Source organism: Bubalus kerabau, chromosome 13 (genome assembly GCF_029407905.1).
Source record: "Bubalus kerabau isolate K-KA32 ecotype Philippines breed swamp buffalo chromosome 13, PCC_UOA_SB_1v2, whole genome shotgun sequence".
NCBI lineage: Eukaryota > Metazoa > Chordata > Mammalia > Artiodactyla > Bovidae > Bubalus > Bubalus kerabau.
In genome coordinates, this window is record NC_073636.1 from 66658139 (window position 1) to 66683951 (window position 25813).

The 25813-nt window shown below is 40.4% G+C and overlaps 1 protein-coding gene and 1 pseudogene across 2 annotated transcripts in view; one reads left to right on the forward strand and one right to left on the reverse strand.

Moving 5' to 3' along the window:
• The window catches only part of MROH8 (maestro heat like repeat family member 8), a 59839-nt gene that overhangs the window by 2557 nt on the left and 31469 nt on the right, over positions 1-25813 (reverse strand). Inside the window, exons 10-23 of one of the 2 annotated variants that reach the window (XM_055544990.1) lie at positions 25005-25123; positions 22199-22351; positions 20364-20524; positions 16543-16678; positions 13879-14069; positions 12194-12331; positions 11631-11745; positions 11163-11303; positions 10656-10820; positions 9456-9611; positions 7230-7352; positions 5647-5746; positions 5323-5388; positions 518-689 (exon numbers count right to left, since the gene is read on the reverse strand). In XM_055544990.1, the coding sequence (XP_055400965.1) occupies positions 541-689; positions 5323-5388; positions 5647-5746; positions 7230-7352; positions 9456-9611; positions 10656-10820; positions 11163-11303; positions 11631-11745; positions 12194-12331; positions 13879-14069; positions 16543-16678; positions 20364-20524; positions 22199-22351; positions 25005-25123 (1913 nt within the window). In that variant the 3' untranslated portion in view covers positions 518-540. Of the gene's footprint in view, positions 1-517; positions 690-5322; positions 5389-5646; positions 5747-7229; positions 7353-9455; positions 9612-10655; positions 10821-11162; positions 11304-11630; positions 11746-12193; positions 12332-13878; positions 14070-16530; positions 16679-20363; positions 20525-22198; positions 22352-25004; positions 25124-25813 lie in introns of those variants that run through there. The other variant, XM_055544991.1, reaches the window with a different exon arrangement.
• LOC129625919 (60S ribosomal protein L17-like) lies at positions 17305-17854 on the forward strand (annotated as a pseudogene).

The following is a 25813-nucleotide window of genomic DNA, read 5'->3' on the forward strand; positions in this document are numbered from 1 at the left end:
GAGAGGGAAAGTAAGGAGTGGAAACTTTACATATATCAGATACTTTAGTATTATACCACTTCAGAAACTGCTTCTTGCTTGTTTTTAAGAGAAAGAGGAAGAAGAAAGGCCATAAGGAGTTTTATAAAAAATACATCACTAGCATCAAATTATAAGAACTGGTCATTACTTTATTTTTAAGATGGTTGACAAGCAGATTGAGCTTTGATAAAAGAGCCAACACTACCAGCACTGCAATATGAACACTGAAAATCTCTCGAAGCTTTCCTCAACCTGTTTATCAAGACTAGAACTTTATGGGTGTTCTGGCATGCCTCAGAATCTCAGTAGATTTTCACTGTTTCTGCAAACGTACACCAGAAGCTGCTCTCTCTTCTATATTGCCATTCCTTAAAGGTTTTGACAGCAAAAAATATGTTGTGAGGTGATTAAGTGGGTGGAGGAAGTTTTTTGCTAATGGAGCACCAGGTGCTTCTGGGGCTTCTGAAGGGATTAGTTTGTTTTTTTTTTTTTTTACCTAGTGTTGCTTGCCTTGGGCTTCTAGATAGGCAAACAACCTATGAGCTTCCTCAGCCCATACAGTGTCTGCCTGGAATGTAGTTCAGCCCCCGCCTTCTGGATTCGGAATAGAGCCTGGGAGGCGATGATGCGCAGAGATGGCTCAGGGTCATGCAGCAGTTTTTTCAGATCTAAGTGGTAAGAAAACAAATTGCAGGTGAAGATCTATGGAAATGATCACTGGTCAGACACAAAGGACCCAGTATGCCCAGAACAGCTGAGACGGAGACCTAACTTTTTCCAAACCTCTGTGTGAAAGTCTGTATACTTGTGGATCAATTCCAGTTTTCACTTACAAAACTTAACTTGTTTCTGAGTTGCCAAATATTTTACTCCTTTAAAATAATCAAACTGCCCTTGCAGACCATATAGAACACTGTTAATTTGTGAGTTCCTGTGTTGGTCCTGGAAAGTGAAAGTTGATCAATTGTGCCCGACTCTTTGCAACCTCATGGACTATACAGTCCACGGAATTCTCCAGGCCAGAATACTGGAGTGGGTAGCCATTCCCTTCTCCTAGGGAATCTTCCCAGCCCAGGGATCAAACCCAGGTCTCCTGCATCGCAGGTAGATTCTTTACCCGCTGAGCCACCAAGGAAGCCCTGTTGTCTTTGAGGTTACTCTTAAATCATTCAGTTCACTTTGGTCACTCAGTCGTGTCTGGCTCTTTGCAACCCCATGGACTGCAGCATGCCAGGCTTCCCTGTCCATCTCCAACTCCTGGAGCTTGCTCAAACTCATGTCCATTGAGTCCGTGATGCCATCCAACCATCTCACCCTCTGTCAACCCTTCTCCTCCTGCCTTCAATCTTTCCCAGCATCAGGGTCTTTTCCAGTGAGTCAGTTCTTCAAGTCAGGTGGCCAAAGTATTGGAGTTTCAACTTCAGCATCAGTCCTTCCAATGAATATTCAGGACTGATTTCCTTTAGGATGGACTGGTTGGATCTCCTTGCAGTCCAAAGGACTCTCAAGAGTCTTCTCCAACACCACAGTTCAAAAGCATCAATTCTTTGGCGCTCAGATTTCTTTATAGTCCAACTCACATCTATACATGACTACTGGAAAAACCATAGCTTTGACTAGATGAACCTTTGTTGGCAAAGTAATGTCTCTGCTTTTTAATATGCTGTCTAGGTTGGTCATAGCTTTTTTTCCCAAGGAGCAAAAGTCTTTTAATAAATCATTATTTCCTTTTAATTTTTCTTTAAAATTTTTAGTGTATGTTTTCTTATTGCAAAGGAAATACATGTTCATTGTGTGGAAAATTTAGACAATACATATATGTAAGCACTAGAAGATGGAGAAAGCAATGGCACCCCACTCCAGTACTCTTGCCTGGAAAATCCCATGGACAGAGGAGCCTTGAAGGCTGCAGTCCATGGGGTCGCTGAGGGTCGGACACTACTGAGCGACTTCACTTTCACGCCTTGGAGATGGAAATGGCAACTCACTCCAGTGTTCTTGCCTGGAGAATCCCACGGACAGGGGAGCCTGGTGGGCTGCCGTCTATGGGGTCACACAGAGTTGGACACGACTGAAGCAACTTAGCAGCAAGCACTAGAAGAAAACCAAAGTCACTTAAAATCCTCCTGTCAGAGAAAACCACCATTAACTTTTTTGGTCTATTTCCATTCATTCATTTACACTGGTATGTTTCTGTTTTTTGTCCAGATGGAACCATAATATACATGTTATCTAATCATTGCTTATTTTATTTAGTAATATTGCATCATCATTTATCTAAGTCATTTAAACATTTTCCTATAATATTTTTCATGGCTACATATATGATTCTACAATATGGATAAACTCTACTTAACTAATTTCCTATTTTTTTAAATCTTAGATGCTTCCTATTTTTGCCATTTTAAATAACACTTAAATGAACATTCCTGTAACAATTTTTGCTAACTTTCATAGTTTAATTTCCTAGAGGTGGGATCGACAAGTCAGTGTGTATGTTTATTTAAAGGGTTTTGATAGGGACTTCCCTGGTGGTCCAGTGGCTAAGACTCCGTGCTGCCAGTGCAGGGGGCCCGGGTTCAATCCCTGGTCAGGGAACTAGATCCCACATGCCACAACTAAAGATTCCACATGCTGCAGCTCAGAGTTCAAATGTCATAACTAAAGATCCTGAATGCCACAACTAAGGCCCAGCACAGCCATGTAAATAAACAAAATTTTTAATAAATAAATAAAAATAAAGGGTTTTGATACATACTGCCAATCTTCCCTATAAAAAAGTTGTATCAAATTATACTCAGGAACTTCCTTGGTGGTCCAGTGGCTAAGACTCCAGGCTCCCAATGCAAGATGCCTGGCTTCGATCCCTGGTCAGGGAACTAGATCCCACATGCTGCAACTAAGAGCTCACATGCTACAACTGAAGATCCTGCATTCCTCAACTAAGACTCAGCACACCAAACAAAATTTTTTAAAGAGTATGTTATAAAAAGTTATGCTCATACTGGTGTATGATAACGTCAGTTTTCCCTTAACACATCACACTCAGTATTAACTAGTAATCTTTGCCATTTTGAAAGAAAAACACATACTGTCATCTCATCATTGTTTTATTTCACAAACTTTTGATTACTAGTAATATTTTTCATATATTTATTGGCTATTGGTTTTCTATGAACTACTTATTCATATTGCTTGCCACTTTTCTTTGGCAGAAGTAGTGACGTGTTTTAAGGATATTAACCATTTATCCTAATATAAATATACTCCTCCCATATTATTTCCTATTTTTCAGTTTTGTCTGCTTCTTTGTTTTTCAAAGTTGGTTTTTTAAAATTTTACATAGAAATATCTATCATTTTACTTTATGGATATGTGCTTGAATCATATTAGAAAAAGGTGAGGACTTCCTGGTGGTCCAGTGGTTAGGATTTCATGCTTCCACTGCAGGGCACACAGGTTGGATCCCTGGTCAGGCAACTAAGATCCCACTTACGGCATGGCAAAGCCAAAAAAGAAAAATGGTCTCTTTTTAATTTCTAATTCTCCAAGACTTCAAAAATACTCAGGACCTTTTATTTTGGAGCTTTTATTTAAGTAGTAGTTTAATTGGATGTGAGTCTCAGTGAACTCCAGGAGTTGGTGATGGACAGGGAGGCCTGGCGTGCTGTGATTCATGGGGTCGCAAAGAGTCAGACACGACTGAGCAACTGATCTGATCTGATCTTAGTCTTTAAATTCATCATGCTTATTTAAAAAATGGAATATTTGACTAGTTTTTTATAGTTCTTGCATGAAGATCTATGTGTTCCACAGAACATATGAAAGAGCAGTCATCAATTTTGGAATCCAAAGGAACTGAAACTTATTTTTGTCATGAAATTCATCTCAATTCATATTTAATTTTTTGTAATTTTTTTGTTCAAATTTAGCTTAAAATTAACTGTGATAAATGACATAAACTTGTCCAAAAAAGAGTGCTAGGATGTTCTACCCTGTTTCTAAGACAGATAAGCCATTGTAAGGGAAGAAAGAGAGTGGGATTATTCCATTAGATTTAACCATGGGAGATTGCAGATATTTGACTGTTTTTGCCTTACAAAATGGCAATTTAATAAGGTTCTTTCTGATGTATATGTATATAATCTACACTTTGGGTTGGCCAAAAAGTTCATTTGGGTTTTTCCATATGTAATAGGAAAACTTCAATGAACTTTTTGGCCAACCCTATACATATCTTTGGGCTTCCCAGGTGACTCATTGGTAAATAATCCATCATTCAATGCAGGAGATACAGGAGACGTGGGTTTGATCGCTGGGTCAGAAAGATTCCTTGGAGTAGGAATGGCAACCCACTCCAGTATTCTTGGCTAGAAAATTCCATGGACACAGGAGCCTGGTGGGCTACAGTCCACCGGGCTGCAAAGAGTCAGATATGACTGAGCAACTAAGCATGCGCGTGCGCGCACACACACACACATCCTAAATCATCTGTACAGATACATTTTTTTTTATAGAGAGAAATAAATTTGGAATGGAAAAAGAACTTTGGTTCCCCAGCGTTTTAGATTAGAAAATAATTTCCTTTTAATTGACGAGAATTGACCAATGTGATATCTCATCTCATAGAATAAAATAACTACATGACTTTTCTTTTTCATTTTTGCTTTTGATATCTATGGGGAAGTAGAGCACCATAGAGAAAAGTGGCATGATCTTTCTTAAATAAGTTTCAGCTTCTGGCTCTATTACCAGTTACATATTTTTGAATAGAGAGACTTAGCATTTCATGGCACTTTCTGATTGTAGGACTACTTATTAAATGAAAATAAATATCCTCTGAGCGACAGATCCCTAAAGCTGTACAACTGTAGAAATCCACTTACATGACAACTGCCTTACAGGACTATAAAACTTCTCTATTAGCAAGTCCCCCCACATTACAGGACAATAGCCACTTACAGAAAAGAGGGCTGCAGTCAATTTGTGTAGTACTCATGAGGTGTCATCAGAACTTACTAAGATAATATTTCTACATAATTTATTTTCTGACAGATGAAATTCAGAAATTGCCCCTGAGACGTTCATCAAAGCTAGTTTCCAAGACAAATGGGGTCATGTCTTTTCCTAAAGAAGAAACTGGCCTGGAAGGAGACTATCATTTGGTTGAAGCCTCCAAGGGCTTTTTTTTTAAATAACAAAAGTCAAGCTCTCTGGTTCCCAGTCTCGTATCTACCACAGAGCCTACCTCAGGTACCTTCCAAACACGGGGTACCCCAAGTCCAAGTGTTTACCACTTACCATCCTTTATCCAGTCAGTACCCTTCGTCCCGAGTTCACTGTGATCCACGTACCTCGATAAGAGCCCTAAATGCAGGATAAGGTCTGTGAGTCTGTGATCTGGATCTGGCTTTACAAAGCTGGCACAACTGACTTTCTGATAATTAGATTTTCTAAAAACTGAATTCCTCCAAGTGCCTGATGGTTACCTATAGATAACATAGCCCCCTTCTCCAAAGAAGTATTTTCAAGGTCATCTTCATAAAGAATGGGGACACCCAAAAACACAATTTGGGAAAGCACAGGATAAAAGTGACTGTAGAAATGAAAGGATTTTCTCTGTACCTACAAATAAGACTGCTGCTCTTCTGATAGGAAGTTTTGCATTCTTCGAGAACATCAACGTTTGGGCTAAAATGTTGACCTTCCCCTTGCATTTTTTTCCCTAAGTGGGGGGAAAAAAAAGAGTATGAAGGAGTGAAGTAGCAGCACTATTTTATCAGCCTCACTACATAGGGACTATGTCAGATATACATACAGAGTATAGTGGTTGAAATAACTTCAGTTGCTCAGTGACTTATGCCACAATAACGAGGCCCTTGGCAATGTTAAATCCTCTGAATATACCTCGCTCACACCCACATACTGTGCCTGCAGTGCCTCTAATCTGTCGTTTCTTTTCTGTATGTAAGTCTTCTAGGGTCTCTAAGCTCAGTCTTGAGCTCTGCCTTCCTAATAGCTCTTCCCTGACAGCTCTTACCCTCCTGACCTAACCCTGTACTCTTGAGTGTTTTGCAGGTCCTTCTGTCTTGGCAACACATCATTTTCCACCTTGCATTTCCATTCAGTGTTTCACAGAGGTTTAATCTCCCTCACTAGCTTGTAAGCTCCCCTTACAAGTTTTCATCTTGGGCATGTTTCTGGGTTCTCTGTGGCGTGTTGCACATTGAGCGTGTTATGCTTATTGGATGAATGAATTCACTCCCCAGTGGATCTCTTACCAGGCACCTCAGGGACAGGAAGAGGACAGGATTTTGCTCGTTATAGAACTTATGAGTTAACATGGACAATATGTAGTCTCATCAACCAACAGCATTGAATTTCTTGCTTCAAAAATAACTGTCATTAGTGCATCTGCGATAGATTTGATCGCAGGTCAGAGAGATAATCCTGCATGGAAAACGTTACACAAGGGCACTGTGTGGCTTCCTAGGCCGGTAAGTCTGATCAGAGGAGGCCCTACTGGGTCCTCAATGGCTACGCATATGGAAGATCCCTGGGAAGAGTCAGTCATGGAGTCTTCATAATAAGATACCAGTGGTTCTAGACTCAGTTGTCTAGAAAACCATGGATGGGTCTCCTTGGGCTGCTCTGGCTCAAGCCTGCCCCTAAGATGAGTCACAGTAGCCTCTCTCAAGTTTGTAAAGAGCAAGGATGCCATCTGGGGCCTCTCAGAGCCAGTGGCATGCCGCCATTGTGTTGCAAGGCTTACAACAGCACGTCAGCCCTTGCTTGGGGCTCATGCTCTCTTGGAGGGTAAAATAATTCACTATATCCAAAGAAAGGATCAAATATCATTGCAAAGGCCAAACATGACCCCATTTCCATTCACCCCATAAGTAGTTTATGAGCAGGTACGATTACCCTGACTCTGGAGCCCCTAAGTCAGGTTAGTGGAGTTCCCAAGAGTTCACCAGGCTTTTTTGGTGAGGAAGGGTGGTAAGAGAAAGTGAATGTTGATTCATTTGGGAGGAAACTACAGAAAAATGGATTCATAGAACAAGACTGGTCATAGATATCAAGTGCTGATGTGAGAAGGATGGGAAATGTTTCCTTTATGTCATATTCCTTCATTAAAAACTATATCTGAAAAAAAATAAGCATGTCAACATATTAAGGAGTTACTAAAGTCATTATTGCTCACATACAAAGAACTTGCAGATTGTTGCAACGTCACTAGGGTTGATGAACCAGGGATCTTTGCAGTACACTGCTTGGGGCAGCTTCCACTTCAGGAAGCGGGCACATATAGTTAGCACTTGCCTGCTCTCCTGTGAAAAGGATGATCAGAGGTCAGCATTTTCAAACATGTTTTAGCTGAGATTACCTTTCTTCAAATAAAACGCTAAAGTCTAATATGATAAACTCAGAATTATCTCATTTGAAGTGAGGGCAAGGTGCCTTCCTTCAACTTTCCCAAACAGTCTCTACAGAGAACCCATAAAATCTGCAGGGTTCGGGGGAAAATGGAGAAACCACTGGTCGAGGGCATAAGTGAGAGCTCCTAACATCAAGTGTATTACCCAGATCAGAGATTTGGGCAGGAGTCTCACTACCCCATGCTTCTAGAGAGAGGGCTCCCATGCCTACTCGCTGCTCCTAGGTTATTCTCCTGTCACTACACACAGGAAAGTAGCTCCCCATCTCACAGTCCTTGTAAATCTCTAGCTTGGAAGAAACTTTGGAAAGTATTGACCCTCTCTTGATCCTGATACTTGAGCAAAATTAACAAGTGGTCTTCTTCTTTACACACTGCCCTCAGAAGGCTCCCATGCACCATATAACACCCCTGGTAAGTCTCCAAGCAAGTGTTTGGTCCCAGTTCCACTAGACATCTGGGCCATTAAAATTCCTCTGGGGACAGATGGAATGCACATTAGTTCAGTTACTTTGTTACAAATTGTAAGTGTCTAGTAAAGTTAAAGATACCCGGATATTTCACTTCTGGGTTGATGCCCTCAAGAAACTCTCAGACATGTACACAAAGAAATCTACCAAAATGCTCACTGCAGCATTATAATAAGGAAAAAATAAAAGTAATCTAAATGTCCAGGAATAAAAGAATGGGATAAGTTGCAGTTACAAGACAGAATTCTATATAGCAGTGATAAGTGAATTAGGGCTATATAACATGAATAAATCTTCTAAATATGTTAAACAAAGAAAAGCAAGTTGCCGAAAGGATTTACAAATGATATGAACAAAGTTTTTTAATGTATAAAATTTTTTTCAGATAAAGTTTTAAAACATGAAAAATAATACCTCAGAAATGATAACAAATTTGAGATTTTGCCTGAATTTTTCCAGTTTTATTCCTCAGCCTAGGTGGTAGGTGTATTGATGTTTTAAATTGTGTTGTCAGTGCCAGTGATTCCTAACCTTATGCTAGATCCCTCCCCTTTGCTGAGGCCACCTTCTGAGGAGCCTTGACAAGCTGGCTAGAAGGTGTTCAAAGTCTGAAGAAAAATAAGTCTTGACTGCTCTAGGCTTTGCCTGATCGCCAAAAGCTTGCTGGGGTGCAGGGTGGGGGTTAGGGATCAGTACTGTCTGTCCCATGTCTGTGACCTCTATGGGGCACACTTTCCCATCACTTGGTTGGGAAGCTCTGACCTATACTTCACTGAGGTCTGAAATATTTTATATTTATGGCTACAAGGCCATAACACTTCCCCCATAACAAGGTGCCAAGGTCCACCGTAATCTTTAGTCCTGTTTCTGAATCTTTCTGCAAGGAAGATTATAGGTGGGTGGGAGCTCCAGCATTTTCCCAGACTCCTCGCAGCCTAAACCCACTTCTCTGGTCGGCTGTAACTGGTGGCCACAGGACCTTGAAAGAGACCAGCTTCTGAGGTACGGGAGAGTACTAAAGATGATGCCATCCCTCCCACAGTTCTTATGGAGGAACCTCTGGGAGATTAAGGAGATTTCAAAGAAATCTCCAGATTTCAGAGAAGCTTCTCTGTTCCTGATTTAGCCTCGACACTAGTCTATTTGTCTCAAGGCCACAAGGCTGTTCTTGAATTAAAGAGAAAAGACAACAGACTGTGATCATCATTAACAGAAAGAGTTTCTTGAATTGGGCAGTGTGTTGAGAGTTCTGGGCTAGGCTGAATATTGGAGGGGCTACAGAAAGGTATAATAATACATGATTCCCACCCACACAGGATCATGATTTGCTACACAGAAATAAGGAGTAAGATTTTTCACACAATTCACTTAGGTAAAATAATTGAAAGGAAGCCCGTGCCAGAGGAAATGGGGAATAAAGATGGTACCACAAAGTCCATGCCCTCAAAGAAATGAGGGCCTGTTTGCAGAGTTGACTCTGGATTTGAACTTATTCAGGGCTGAAAGAAGTTAACAGTAGGCATTACCGTAGCAATTGCATCATTCTCATCCTGAGAATACAGAAGAAGTGGGACCAAGCTGTCCAGGACTTGGCTCTCTACACCCTTCTTATCTGCGTATTTCACAGACTTTATGGAGGCTCCAAAGAGGGTCATGGAGAAACGATGAACATCCGGTCTTACCTATGAAGGATGTTCAAAGGGAAGCAACTCACTGAATGTGTTCATGCTTAACTTATAAGAGCTCTAGGTCGGCTGAAATGCCAGTCCTAACAGGAGGATATTTAGATGTTGGTAGCTGAGGGCAAGAAACCAAATATACGTGGAGACAGTCACACTTGCTGCTTTGCATGGCTCATTCTCTCACTCTAGGAATGAGTCATCACCACTTGTATCTGCTCCTAGTATTAACCATCCACTCAGGCTGGGCTTCCCAGGTGGTGCTGTTGGTAAAGGACCTGCCTGCCAATGCAGGAGATGTAAGAGAAGCTGCTTTGATCTCAGGGTTGGGAAGATCCCCCCAGAGGAGGGCATGGCAACCCACTCCAGTATTCTTGCCTGGAGAATCCTATGGACAGAGGAGCCTGGCGGGATACAGTCCATGGAGTCACAAAGAGCTGGACATGACTGAAGTAACTTATCACATACACATCACATGCTGTTTTGCTGAAATTAAAAATTCCAGCTTTGGCATATTTGACTCTTCAGAATGTGGTTCATTGTGCCACATTTATTTCTCTTTTATTTTTAGCTGGGCTACTTAGCATGCAGGATCTTAGTTCCCTGACCAGGGATGAAACCCATGCCTCCTGCAGTGGAAGCGTAGGGTCTTAACCACTAGACAGCCAGGGAAGTCTCCCTGTGTATTTTTTTTGACAAATCTTTGGGATCTGGGATGGAGACATAAGTATAGTCCACTATCCTGACCCAGTCCTGATTGTTCCTTGAAAGAAAAGACAATGTCTTTTCTTATAGAAACTCCTTGTTCATCCCAGGAAGCAGGGGAGTACCTTGGCAGGTCTCTATGCCTCAGTTTTTTTAATCTGAAAAACAGTAACACCAGCCCTACCAACATCACAGGGTTACCTAGAAGGGTCTTAAGAGATTTGAAAGTGCTCTTAACAAAAAAGTACGATCTAAAATAGAGTTATTACTATCCCAACTTTGGTTTGCTGTTATGCCAATTACCTTCCCCCTAGGAAAGTCTCTCCTCTCCCCTTATCTTACATCACCAAATAAGGAGAAGAGGGTCCTCATCATGGCAGTCAGGGTGGTGAAATCCATCGTCCTGACGAATTGCAGGAGTATCTGAATGGCTAACAAAACAATCTTCTCGTCGGATTCACATAAAAGGTCTAGGATGCATGGCAGCAGGCTCTTGATGTCTTCCCTCTGTGTGCCCAAAACAGTGAATCACCACCCCTCCCGACGGCACTTCCTTTGTTACCAGAGTAGGGCTTCCCACCTGTGCTCTGTCCCTGGTGTTTGTTGAGTTTTTGGTTGTCTTGGCCAGCCCAGAACAGAGAATTAAAGAGGGCCTGATGCCATCTCTCAGTATTGGCAGGACTGATACGTAGAGAAGGCAAAAGAACTTATGTACATATGTATACCTGTGGCTGATTCACGTTGATGTACGGCAGAAACCAACACAATATTGTGTAGCAATTATCCTTCCATTAAAAATAAATAATTTTTAAAATTAATTAATTAAAAAAATAGAATTGGTGGTCTTACCATTTCCTCCTGTCTGGTAAGATAGCACAGTCCCCTCAGGGCAAGAATTTTAAAGGGATTATTTTCAAGAAGTAGCCAGTCTTTCAAGCGGGCAACACAGTATATGCTGGGAAATCTCCGAGCCACTGGACTCTGAAGAAGCTGAAAGAACCCAGAAAGTGGCCAAAGAAGTTACCTTTTAGCCCTTTTTCATGAGGGGAGCCAGCTTCCCACCAACTCCGAAACACCTATTTTCCTTTGAAACTTCTACTCTACAGCACGTACATTACAGGATGATGCTTCCACTGCAGGGACCTAAGGAACACTGAATATGTGGACAGAGAACTTCAATAAGGTTAAATTTGGACCATTTCTATCCTATGTCTGAATCGGACCCTAGTTGGTCACTCAGTTGGACATGGCCTAGGAAGGCTGGTACAGCTCCCTTTTAGGCTTCCTGAATACATACAGCCTCTGAAGAAGTCCTACCTCCACAAAAAAGCCTGCCGATGTGAGCTTATGTTTATCGTTCCCTCGGTTAAGAAAAGGTACTAACAGGTACATGACCTTATGTGCAACGAGGTGATTTCTCTCCAGCAATGCACTGCAAGACAGAACACAGAACAACTCTCAGAAATGCTCTTCCTCAGAGAGCAATGTTCCCAGGGCAGGGGTGGGGGGCGAGGGGGCGCTCAAGTTTTTCCTCAGCTTCAGGTGCACGGGAGGGTAAGTTCCGTTCAGTTCAGTTGCTCAGTTGTGTCCGACTCTTTGCAACCCCATGCCAGGCTTCAATGTCCATTACCAACTGCTGGAGTTTACTCAAACTCATGTCCATTGAGTCGGTGATGCCATCCAACCATCTCATCCTCTGTCATCCCCTTCTCCTCCTGAGGGTAAGGCAGGGCTGAAAAACTTGGCTGGAATTATGGGCATTTGCCCATTCTGGGATGAGAAGGTTATTCAACCTTGGTGGCTCTGATAACTAAAAGGGGGAAAAATTACTTTAAAACACAGCTGATTTAGAGCAGGGATGCATGGCAAGGAAGTCTTACTTGGCAAGGAGGGATACTCCCTGAAGATGGCAATCTTTTCCTTCCAGAAGGGTCCATCCTTTATTCTTTTCCATGATGTTGAATTCCTGCCAGCAGAATGTTCTGAGGAGGAGAGTCTTTGTAGCCTGTATGGCGAAGCTAATCCAAGAAAAATAGTACAAGTGAATATAGTACTGGTCCCTCCAACTGAAGAGCATAAAATCACCTGCTCTCACCGACGAGGGCCATGTATTGATAGCTGCTGGACTCTAATTCTCTTCTTTCTAGATTTTCCTAAAGATTCTCAGTGCTCTAATACTTGAAAGGCCTTTCACACAAACTCTAAGCATAAAGAAATCCAATAAAATTGTGTTTCCCTGGGAGAATGGAAAGAAGTCTATGATAAAACAAATGATGTAGGATGCTAAACTGAGATTCACTGCTTTTTCCTTTACAGCTTTATTTAGATAGAATTTATACCCCCCTTAAATTTACTCCATTGCTTTTGAAAACTATTTATCGAACTAGTATTTTGGACATAACATCAGAGAATCTTGAAGCTGGAAAGGTCCTTGGAGAATACCTAGCCTGAGCTCACTTACAGATAAGAAAACAGGCACAGAACAACAGAAAGATTTGCCCAGAGTACAGAGTTATTTAAAGGAATGAGAATCAGGACTTCCCTCGTGGTCTAGTAGTTAAGAATCTGCCTGCCAATGCAGAGAACACGGATTTGATCCCTGCTCCAGGAAGCTTTCACATGCAGCAGGTCAACTAAGCCTGTGCATCACAACTATGGAGCCTTGGACTCGGGCTACCACAACTACTGAGCCCATGCACCTAGAGCCCATGTTGCACAGTGAGAAGCCATGGCAAGGAGAAGCAACTAGAGAGTAGCCCCCAACTGGCTGCAACAAAAGAAAGCCTGCGTGCAGCAACAAAGACCCAGCAGAACCTAAAATAAATACTTAAACAAAAAATGAATGAGAATCAGAACTCAAGTTTTTCTGCCTTAGTCAGGCATTCTTAAATATTCCATATTAGAGCACTTCCTCAGAAAGAAATCCACGTGCCCCAGAAATACTGAGAAATTTCTACTGAGACCCTAAAGGAGAATTTAAAAATACCTCCCTATACGTGAAGCAGAAATGAGAAAATGCTCAGCTTCGGATCAGTATGGTCTTGGAGGTAGGTTTAAGGCTGTCTCGCTTGTCTCTGTCACTACCTGATTTATCAAGGAAGGGCTGGCATGCTGTCACCCATTATTTTGCAGGGCATATGAACTCAGATAGCCAAATTTGCCTTGACACCAATAAGACTGGGCTTCCATGGTAGCTCAGCTGGCAAAGAATCTGCCTGCAATGCAGGAGACCCCAGTTTGATTACTAAGTAGGGAAGATCCATTGGAGAAGCGATAGGTTACCCACTCCAGTATTCTTGGGCTTCCCAATATTCCTTGGCTCAGATGGTAAAGAATTTGCCTGCAATACAGGAGACCTGGGTTCAATCCCTGGGTTGGGAAGATCCCCTAGCGAAGGGTACAGCTACCCATTCCAGTATTCTGGCCTGGAAAATTTCATGGACAGAGGAGCCTCATGGGCTTCAGTCCATGGGGTCTCAATGAGTTGGACATCACCAGTAAGACCAAAGAGAGCCAGTGAGAGCACAGAATGATTCCTGGTCAACAAAGTCACAATGGACAGTACCACAAGGGGGTGACCTCTGAAGACACTTCCTGTTCTGGGTACAGGCCACTGGGGATGGCAACATCAGACATGGTGAGGCCGATGGCGTGGTGGACCTGGACGAGCAGTGTCATGAGAAGCTGAGGGAAGAGCCGGAACGTAGCTGCCCGGAGTTTGTTCCCCACAAACACCTCATAAAGGGCATCTGTCACCTGTGGAGAAAAGCACACAGCGGAGCTGAACACCCGCTAATCCTAAAGTCTTTCTTTCGTTTTACTTCTGCTTGTTCCAGGACATGCTTTCTGGTTCTACTAAATCACAGGCAGAACAGCAGTGGTAAGCAACGCAGGGACCTAAGTGACAGGGTACTGGGATAGGAGTGAAGTTGGCACTAAAAGTTGCCACAGTGAGGGGCATCCTGAAATCCAGAACGAAACTATAAGGAAACCATTCGCATATTTGACCACATACAAATTTAAAGCCCGGGCAAAAAGAAAGTTGTTCATAAACAAAGTCGGATGACAGATAATTTGCAGAAATGCGGTAGTTTTCATATACACAATGCCCTTATATGTCAGGAGGAACAAGTGAAAAGGCCTGCTACTCAAAGTGTGGGAAGTGTAGGCCACCGACCAGGAGCACTGGCGTCACCTGGAGCTGATTAGAAATGGAGACGCGCAAGCACCCCTCCTCCAGCCCAGGATGTCTACTTCAATAAGATCCTTAGATGATGGTGGTTTGCCTGTGTATTAAAACTGAGAAGCACTGGTGTGTAGGACATGAAGAAAGAAGAAACATAAATGACCAACTGAAAAACATACATAAATGTTGAACCTTGCCAGTGACGGAACTGTAATTAGAATACGTTCCTTTTTCACCTAGCAGCTAGACAACAATGCTCGGTGTGGCAAGGCCGTGCTCACACATGATGACAGAAGGGCAGTGTTCCAGAGGGTCATCTGGGAACAGTACCAGAAGTTTAAATGAGCCCACCATTTGGCCCAGAAATTCCCCTTCAATGGACTTTATCCTAAGAAAATAATTGGGTATGTATAACAAAACTGATACAAGCATGATTAAGTTTGCTATAGCACTGTTTTCATGACAAAAGTTTGAAAAGTGTCAAATGTTCACTAATAGGAAACAATAATGAAATAAATGGTTCTGCGTCATGTATTACCTATTTTCTAAAAGGTAATTAAAACCAGTTACTATGCAGCTATGAAAAGGATAACAGAGAGCCCTACATATTGATATAAGAAGTGGTTTGCGTATGGTTAAATGAAAAACAGCAGGTCATCAAATGGTATGTACTGTGATGTTATTAATACACATACAGACTTTTATAGACTAATCAGATTAAATGTATACCTTTATCTGCCCTAACACCTAAAACTGCACTAAATGGACCTGTTAGGGATTTTTTAAAAGGCATAAACCCACAAGAACAGAGAGCGTAAGAGAGAAGACAGTAGCAGATTAGAGACTTCAAAGTAATTCTGAAAGCTAAAAAAAAAAGTATGATAATAACTTAGGTCAGAGAAAGCAGAACTGTAAACTGCTAGGGAATAAAATAAAGTAAAAAGTAGTCGTGAAGTGGGGTGGGAGAGGGGTGGATTAAAATTAGTTTGGAGTTTGCTTTAATAATATAAACTATTATATACAGGATGGATAAACAACAATGCCCTACTGTATAGCATAGGGAACTATATTTGATATCCTGTGATAAACCATAATGGAAAAGAATATGAAAAAGAATATACATATATATATATGAATAACTGAATCACCTTCCTATATAGTAGAAATTAATACATTGTTAATAAAATGAAATAAAATAGACATGGATATGGTGGAGGCTGTGCATGCAGAGGGGCAGGGAATATATAGGGACTCTCTGTACTTTTCTGCTCAGTTCTGCTGTGAGCCTAAAACTGTTCTAAAAAAAAAATTATTTAAAAGGAAAAATATAGAGGGAAAAAGTATGCCAAGTACATATACAAGAAGTTTGTACATTATAAACACTTGCAGAAAGCTCATTTTTAGGGACATGGTATAGCCATGAGCTAAGATAGTTTATTGATTTTTAAAGGATTATTTAAAAATATATCCAAAAATATGTGGTGGAGACTGGAGACTATATGTGACCTGAAAAACCTAAAATATTTACCACCTGGTCCTTTACGGAAAAAGTTTGCCAACCTCTGCTCAAGGTGGGCCTTTGGGAGATATCCCTGGTGGTCCAGTGGTTAAGACTCTACCCTTTCATGCAGGAGGTGTGTGTTCAATCTCTGGTCAGAGAACTAAGATCCTGCATGCTGTGAGGTGTGGCCAAAAAAAATTAAATAAAAAATAAAAACAATTTTTCAAAGGAGGACCTTTGGTTTCTATTTTATATTCTTCTATATTCTTTGAAATGTTTGTACTCTCTTGACTATGATGATATGCATTTTTTAAAAGACAAGAAAAAGAATGTTTAAAACAGATGAAACCATACTGACTCCTTCACTCATCTCAGCCTCCTCCACATCCATCCCTTGGTGGTGACACTGGTGGATTTATAAATGGATGAGGGAAACAAACTTTGAGAGGAACCAAAAGGAACACTCTCCAGATGGTGCTGGGCCAATTATCCAGGAGGGCCATGGTGGGCTAAAGTTGGAGGGGCAAAGCTCAAGGGCTTACAGCAACAGCCACATAGGCCATCTTCTCCTGGGAGTCAGAATCATGGCATTTCTGCAGCTTCCTCAGGAGTCTCCAGAGAATCCAGGTCGTTTTGGGCAGCTCCACCTCCAGAGTTCTCCACAACTCAGCCAGACGCCTAGAAATCCCAGAGGAAGAGGGTTCAGAAGAACGGCTTATCCTAGGCCAACCATGATCATGAGCTTCCCAGAATCTGTCTGGAATCCAATCTATAAGAGGTTTTCCTCTCTGAGGCTCGATTCTTCAGAATTGCTATCTGATTTCACAACAGTAACTCCCAAGGTTTCATAGACTCAAGTTCCCACAACCTCAGCATGGACGTTAAGACCATTCACAAACTGGTCCTAACATATCTTTTCAATCTCACAACTTCCCTATCTCATACTCTGTACTCTAAGTTTCCTACATCATTTTCATTTCTAACAGAGTCTACAGTTCTCACTTGACCTAAAGCAATAGTTTTCCAAGAACTAGAACAAGCACAAAAAAATATAATAATGCTAAAATTACATTTAAATCAACTGAATATAGTTAATACTTTATACCAAATCATATATTTTACATAAGAATCCAGTGTATTAATAGGTAAGCTGAAGCAAGTAGTAAAGATTTAAAAACAATGTTCCAGAGAAATACACAAAATTAAGACCATTAAACAACCTGTATTAACTCATTTTTCTTCTGGATGAGTAAAAGTTCTCCTTTATTCCTTTTCCAGTAAGTGGCCTGAGGTGACCTCTAAAAATGGTGTGCTATTCACTTGACCCAGAAAACTCCACAAAATCATGCAAATCAAGAGGTTCAAATCTTCGTGTTCACTTTAAGAACGCTCGTGAAACTGCCCAGGCCATAAAGGATATGCATATCCAAAAAGCCACCAAATATCTGAAGGATATCACTTTAAAGAAGCAATGTGTGCCATTCCATTGTTAAAATGGCTGAGTTGGTAGGTGTGCACAGGCCAAACAGTGGGGCTGGATGCAGGGTCGGTGACCCAAAAAGAGTGCTGAATTTTTACTGTACGTGCTCAAAAATGCAGAGAGTAATGCTGAACTTAGGGGCTTAGAGCACATCCAGGTGAACAAAGTCCCCAAAATGCGGTGCAGGACTTACAGAGCTCACGGTTGGACCAACCCCTACATGAGCTCTCCCTGCCACATTGAGATGATCCTTATTGAAAAAGAACAGATTGTTCCTAAACCAGAAGAGGAGGTTGCACAGAAGAAAAAGATATCCCAGAAGAAACTGAAGAAACAAAAACTTATGGCCCGGGAATAAATGCCACAAAAAATAAGTGCAAAAAAAGTAAAAAAAAAAGTTCTCCTTTATTTGATGCAGTGGTGTAAAACGTCTAAGTTCAGCTTCCCTGGTGGCTCAGACAGTAAAGTGTCTGCCTATAGTGTAGGAGACCCTGGTTCGATCCCTAGGTCAGGAAGATCCTCTGGAGAAGGAAATGGCAACGGACTCCAGTACTTTTGCCTGGAAAACCCCATGGATGGAGGAGCCTGGTAGGCTACAGTCCATGGGATCGCAAAGAGTCGGACACGACTGAGCAACTAAACTTTCTTTCAGCTTACAGAAAATATTAGCACTGCACCAAGACATTATATGAAACCCATTCACTGAAACCAGTTTTGAAACAATTTTCAAACAGTTTAAAGCTGAGAAATCTTCAGCAAGTGGTGCTGGGAAACCTGCATGTAAATCAATGAAATTAGAACACTCCCTCATACCATACACAAAAATAAACTCAAAATGGCTTAAAGACTTAAATATAAGACATTAAACTCCTAGACCATAAAACTCCTAGAAGAGAACATAGGCAAAACATTTTCTGACATAAATCGTAGCAATATTCTTTTAGATCAGTCTCCAAAGGCAAAAGAAATAAAAGCAAAAATACACAAATGAGACCTAATCAAACCTAAAAATTTTGCACAGCAAAGGAAACCATAAATAAAACAAAAAGACAACCTACAGACTAGAAGAATATATTTACAAACAATGCAACTGATAAGGGCCTAATTTCGAAAACATAATATTTGAACAGGTCATACAGCTCAGTATAGAAACAAATAATCCAATCAAAAGATGGGCAGAAGACCTAAATAGTCATTTCAAAGAAGACATACAGATGGCCAACAGGCACATGAAAAGATGTTCAATATCGCTAATTATTAGAGAAATGCAAATCAAAACTACAATGAGATATTATCTCACACCTACTAGTCAGAATGGCCATCATCAAAAGTTTGTACATAATAAATGCTGGAGAGGGTGTAGAGAAAAGTGAACCCTCCTTCACTGTTGGTGGGAATGTAAACTGGTGCAGTCACTATGGAAAACAGTATGGAAGTTCTTTAAAAAACTACAAATAGAGTTGCCATATGATCCAGCAATTTTACTCCTGAGTGTATATCTGAAAAAGATAAAAACTCTAATTCAGAAACATATGCATACCAATGTTTATAGTGGCACTATTTAGCCAAGACATGGAAGCAACTTAAGTGTCTATCAACAAATGAACTGATAAAGATGTGGTATATATACATAATGGAATATTAGTCAGCCATAAAAATGAATAAAATATTGCCATTTGCAGCAACATGGATGGACCTAGAAATTATCATATCATGCATATTAAGCCAGACAAAGACAAACATTATATAGTATCACTTACATACAGACTCTAAAAAAATGATACAAATGATCTTTTTAATAAAATAGACTCACAGACATAGAAAACAACTTATGGTTACCAAAGGGAAAAGTGGGGGGTGAGGGATAAATTAGGAGTTTGGAATTAACAGTTACACACCACCATATATAAAATAGTTAAACAACAAGGGCTGACTGTATAGCACAAGGAACTGTTAATATATTCAATATCTTGTAATAACCTATAATGGAAAAGAATCTGAAAAGAATCTAGAAAAAATGTGAATACAAATACTGAATCACTTTGCTGTATACCTGAAACTAACATAATACTGTAAATCAAATATACTTCAATATTAAAAAAGCTAAGAAATCTTTCTTTCAAAATAGTAATTACCCAGAATCACAGTATATAAAGCAGATAAATAGAAGGGCTCCTGTAGTTAAAGTGGGATGGGGCCTGGATGCCTCATTGCCTTCCCCATAAAGCATTTCCTGGAACTTCCAGGGTGCCTTGCCTCCAACTCAAAACCACTAGTCATAAAAAAGCTTCTTCTTTGTTCCTCTCTGTGATTCTATTCTTATTTATGTTTATATTTATACTTTATTTTTTACATATATATTCATTTTTTGGCTAAATTTTTCTCAAATGTATTGCAGATATCATGACATTCACCCCTAAATCTCCCTTAAATTATCTGTCTCTTAAGAATAAGGAAATTTTCTACATATTATTATTTCACAACTAAGATTACATTAATTTAGTAATTAGTATATGTATTTAAATCTCTTGAAAATTTTCTTTTATAGCTTTTGCTTTTCTTTCAGAATCCAATCAAAGTCATTTATTGCATTTGGTTATGTCACTTTAGTGTCTTTTTATCTAGAACAGTGCCTTCAGCACAATTATTTTCTTTCATGATAATTTTTTTGAAGAGTTCAGTCCAACTATCTTGTAAAATGTTCTTCATTCTGGATTGTTTCCTTATTTTAGGCATTATGTTCTGATTTACCCTGCAGACATCTGTCTATATCATATCTCAACAAGAACATCCTTAGATTTTTGAGGGCAACCCTGCTCCACAGTACTCAGAGGTGTAGCACACACCCCTACTTAATCCAGAGGCTGTACCAGATTCTGTTACCTGTCATATGGTACTGGGTGACACAGAAGGTGGTCGATCACTGTATCTGTGTACTTGGGCCTGGACATAAGCAAACTCACAATATTTGTGATTTGTTGGCGAACATTAGGCTGGCTGCTTGTGGAGAGCAGGGCACAGATAACGCCCATAATTTCTGGCACCTGAAGAAGGAAAAGAACTCGCTTAAGACCTTACTGCTGTGGGACATTGATAGTTACTGAGGATACTGTAGTTATTTTGAAGAGCTCCCGGGGGTGACTTTTAATACCGAATGTTTATTATTTTTCAAAAAGTTTATTATTATCAAAACTACTTAAAGTATACCTGTATGAATGTATATGCACATAAAAAGATTTGGAAAAACATATATCCAAACATATTAATGTGTCTTTGAGTGATGGGATATTTACATTTTTGCTTATATATTTTTTCTAATTTTTCCTTAAAGATTATGTATTGGTTTTATAATAAGACAAACTAATAAAAGCTGGAAGGAGGCTGGTTTTTTCCCCACTCTGGCTCTGAGAATGGCAGGGGAGTCATGGCTGCCTTCCTCCTGCAGAATTTTATCATATTCAGGTAAAGTAAACAAGAGCCACTGGGCTTGATCCATTTCTCTGCTTGGACTGCTCTTCCTGCTCCTAGACTTGTGGCTCAAGGTCTCTGTGAAAATGTCAGCTTTTCAAAAGGCAGTCCTTAGTAGCCTTATATAAAATAGCCGTTCTTACCACCAGCTGACAGAAACAGTCTGAGGATGGGCATGTGATGGCATTCTGGCCAATGAACATGGAGGAAAACCAGCTGGGGGCTTCTGGGAAAGATTTTTCTCTCTGATTAAAGGCAGGCAACCTCTCTCTTCTTTGCTGGGTAGTCTTATCTGCTTAGAGAGTTGGAAATTGTGGTGGCTGTCTTACTTATGAATATATGAAGAGATTAAGTGGGAATGATGGAAAAACCCCTGGCTCTCTTATAAAGCTGTTGAGCTGCTGAACCCATCCTAGAAAATATACCTTACTTCCAGACTTCTTAATATATGAGGTGATAAACCCTTTGTATAAGCTTTTCACAAATATTTTTTTTTTACAGCTGAAAGCACCCAAAAGATACAAATGCCCATTTCACCATCTTCCAAAATAGTACTGATCTTTTTGTATCTTTGCTATTTTAATAGATTAAAAAATGGGTTTTCATCATTTTAAAATTATTTTTATTTTTATCAAAGTGCAACATGCACACAATTTTAAAAGTCCAGTGGTTTTCAAGGCTCTCTCCAGCCTATTCCCCAGGTCCATACTCCAGAGACAACTACTTTCATCCATTTTCTCTCTTCCAGTTATGTCCTTCCACATTTATAGATGATATAACCATATTGTTATCTCCTCATGTATCAATTTCATTAAAATAAATTCTCTTGATTTTAAATTTACTAAGTTAGCCTCCCTCTAGGATTACTGATGGCTTGATTTTTTAAATTTTGGTACTTTTAACTAACCCGAATGAGGATCTAAACTGGAGTTAGCATTCTCATGTATGTTAATTATATTTTCCAAAAAGAAATTACAATCTTTTGGAAAATAGGGGCCATACCTCAGATTAAAAAAACAAAACTAAACCTGCCATCCCTAGCTGCATACACAGTGACTGTATACGCTTGTTGAATGCATGATTTTTTGGCATTAACGAAATAGACTAAGGCTTTGACCATGGTCCCTTCAGTGGTTGTTCTCAGTTGTATTCTGCTGAATAGGAACAGCAGGAGAGACCTTAGCCTCTGCAGGTGGAGACAGGTCTCTGCCTGCATTTTAAACTCGGGAAATGTCCCCTGAGTGGTTTACCTTCTCAAACCGGGACTGTGCATTCTTCACCAATGCTTTCAGCAATTCCCCCGCTGACCGCTGCGTGTGGGGACGTTTCAGGTTTTTCAGGCCATCCAGTGTAGCCATTACAAACTGGTAGAGCTCGTTGGAATTGAGAAAAACTTCAAAGACCTGAGATGATTTAGGGAAAATGAACTTTCAAGATGGATGGTTTAACAGGAAGAGTCCTGAACAAGGAACAAATTCTAAGTCAACAATCAGAGAAGCATACAAAGATGTTCAGGGCTCTTTAGTTCTATACTGTTTACAGAAGTGAAAAATTGGAAGCAAACCAGTGTCCCAAGAGACTGTGCATGGTTTCTTACAACTCTGACTCTTAGAAAGAAGCTTGTACTGACTTCCCTGACAGCCGGGTGGTTAGGACTCTGTGCTTCCAGTGCAGGGAGCACGTGTTTGATTCCTGGTTGAGGAACCAAGATACTGCAAGCTGTGGATCATGGCCAAAGATAAAAAAGCTTGATTACTGAGATTCTCAGAAAGAGTGACACATGATACTCTTATAGAAATAAGTATTAAGGAAAGGCCCTAATGCTCTATGGCTGACAGGGACACAAGCTTAGTTAAAATAATTTGGAGATGATTTATTAAAATAATGTGTCATTCTGCTTCTCACTGTACTTTCAGTTCAGTTCAGTTGCTCAGTTGTGTCCAGCTCTTTGTGATCCCATGTAGCACGCCAGGCTTCCCTGTCCATCACCGGCTCCCAGATCTTAATTCACTCATACTCATGTCCATCGAGTCAGCGGCGCCATCCAACCATCTCATCCTCTGTCGTCCCCTTCTCCTCCTGCCTTCAATCTTTCCCAGCATCAGAGTCTTTTCCAGTGAGTCAGTTCTTCAAGTCAGGTGGCCAAAGTATTGGAGTTTCACCTTTAGCATCAGTCCTTCCAATGAATATTCAGGACTGATTCCCTTTAGGATGAACTGGTTGGATCTCCTTGCAGTCCAAGGGACTCTCAAGAGTCTTCTCCAACACCATAGTTCAAAACCATCAATTCTTTGGTGCTCAGCTTTCTTTATAGTCCAACTCTCATATGCATACATGACCACTGGAAAAACCATAGCTTTGACTAGACGGACTCTTGTTGGCAAAGTAATGTCTCTTGCTTTTTAATATGCTGTCTAGGTTGGTCATAGCTTTTCTTCCAAGGAGCAAGCTTATTTTAGTTTCATGGCTGCAGTCACCATCTGCAGTGATTTTGGAGCCCCCCAAAATAAAATCTGTCACTGTTTCCATTGTTTCCCCATCTATTTCCCATGAAGTGATGGGACCAGATGCTGTGATCTTAGTTTTCTGAATGTTGAGTTTTAAGCCAACTTTTTCATTCTCCTCTTTCACTTTCATCAAGAGGCTCTTTAGTTCTTCTTCACTTTCTGCCAGAAGGGTGGTGTCATCTACACATTATTGATATTTCTCCCGGAAATCTTGATTCTAGTTTGTGCTTCATCTAGCCAGGCATTTCACATGATGTACTCTGCATATAAGTTAAATAAGTAGGGTGACAATATGCAGCCTTGACATACTCCTTTCCCCATTTGTAACCAGTCTGTTGTTCCATGTCCAGTTCTAACTGTTGCTTCTTGACCTGCATAAAGATTTCTCAAGAGGCAGGTCAAGTGGTCTGGTATTTCCATCTCTTTAAGAATTTTCCACAGTTTGTACGTGACAGTGAATAAAGTCCTCCACATAATTATAATAGGTATAATCTACTAGGCACTTACCAAGTGATTGGCACTAAGCAAAGCATTTTCTGTACTGTATCTCATTTGACTCTCATAACAACTGACTTATCCTAATTTTTACAGATCCTCACATACAGATGAGGAAATTGATGTAAAGACAATTTACCTGATACCTCAGACCAAACATGAATAAGATCTGTAGGCTTTTTTTCTGTGTATCACCTATTGTTGCTTAGTCTCTCAGTTGTATCTGACTCTTTTGTGACCCCATGGTCTGTAGCCCACCACGCTCCTCTGTCCATGGTATTTCCCAGGCGAGAATACTGGAGTGGGTTGCCATTTCCTCTGCAGGGGATATTCCCAACCCAGGTCTCCTGCATTGGCAGGTGGGCTCTTTACCACCGAGCCATCAGGGAAGACCCTGATACCTAGAAGATGTTTAGTATTTGTGGAGTATTGGATAATTACATTAACAAAGAAGTGTATGGCTTTTTAATAGTTGTATTTGGATCAATTACACCCATTTTTTTAAAATTAGAGTTTTCTTTTAAGTCTTTATTGAACTTGTTACAATATTGCTTCTGTTTTATGTTTTGGTTTTTTGGCCATAAGGCATAGGGGACCTTACCTCCCCAACCAGGGATCAAATCTGCACTCCTTGCATTGGAAGGTGGTCTTAACCCTTGGACCACCAGGGAAGTCCCTCAAATTCACCCTCTTGAGGTCTCTTTTTGTGACAAGGATTTACATTTGCAAGGGTTTGGGTGGGGTTAGGAGAGCAAACAGGCACAGAGCTGGTCTGAAAAAATGTCCACACGGTGATACTGGCCTCACTGACGGTCTGATCTAAATCCCTTAACCTCACAGGGCAAAGTGTGTAACAGTTATGGCCATTACCTCATCTCCAAACTATATTCTCTGGGCAATCTTGTATGTTTAGTTTTATAAGAAATTAACAGACCTTTTCCCAAAGTGATTTTATCATTTCACATTCCCATGAATAAATGTATGAGACTTCTGGTTGTTTCCCATCCTCTCCAACATTTCAAGCTGTCTTTAAAATTTTAGTCATTCTGATTACCTGGGCAATTCTGAAGGGACAACTATAGAACTGTTTAACATTGTAGAGTTCTAGGAGTTCTCGACATTTTTTCACTGCTCTTTTCAAGCGTTGGCGATTTTTCTTGTCGTAAGTGATACCTGAGAAAATAATGTAACATATTAATACTTTCTGACTTATTTCCTTTTTCTTGATTTTGCAAGTCTGGTTGATCTTCAGGTTGAAGTAGATCCCCAGTCTTATTTTTGTCTATTTCACTTGAGTAAAAATGCTCATTTTTACTTTTTACATCCCCTCCCAAAAAAATGGGGGAAGGAATGAATGTTAATCTGATTTGCTTCTCTTCTGTGGAAGAGCAATATATAAAAAGAGCTGAAAGAAAAAAGAAGAGCTCTTTGTAAGAGCTTTTGAGTGATTTGGGAATACAAACAAGGCAAGTTAAACCATTTATTTCCCCATTGGTGAGGACTTTTGAGGAGTCTTCCTTCCTATGAAGCTTAGGTCCCGACAAAAATTTACACAGTTTTGTACTGAGTTTGATAGTTTTGCAATCAGAACTGTCTATGTGTCTAGTTTTGCTGATACTGAGTCTGCAAAGATGCCCTAACAGTGTTTTGTTTTCCTCCTGTTTTATTGTGGCTCATCTTCACTGGAAATTTATCTCTAGGAAGTATCTGAGCACATGGTTGATCTCTAGGAAGTATCTGAGCCCATGGTTGAGGATACTGTTTCTCCAACTATAAGCTCTTGGCGGGATGGGACCTTGCCTGTCTTACTCACCAATGCATCCCTCGAACAAGAAGTGCTTCATAAATATTTGCTGAATGAAC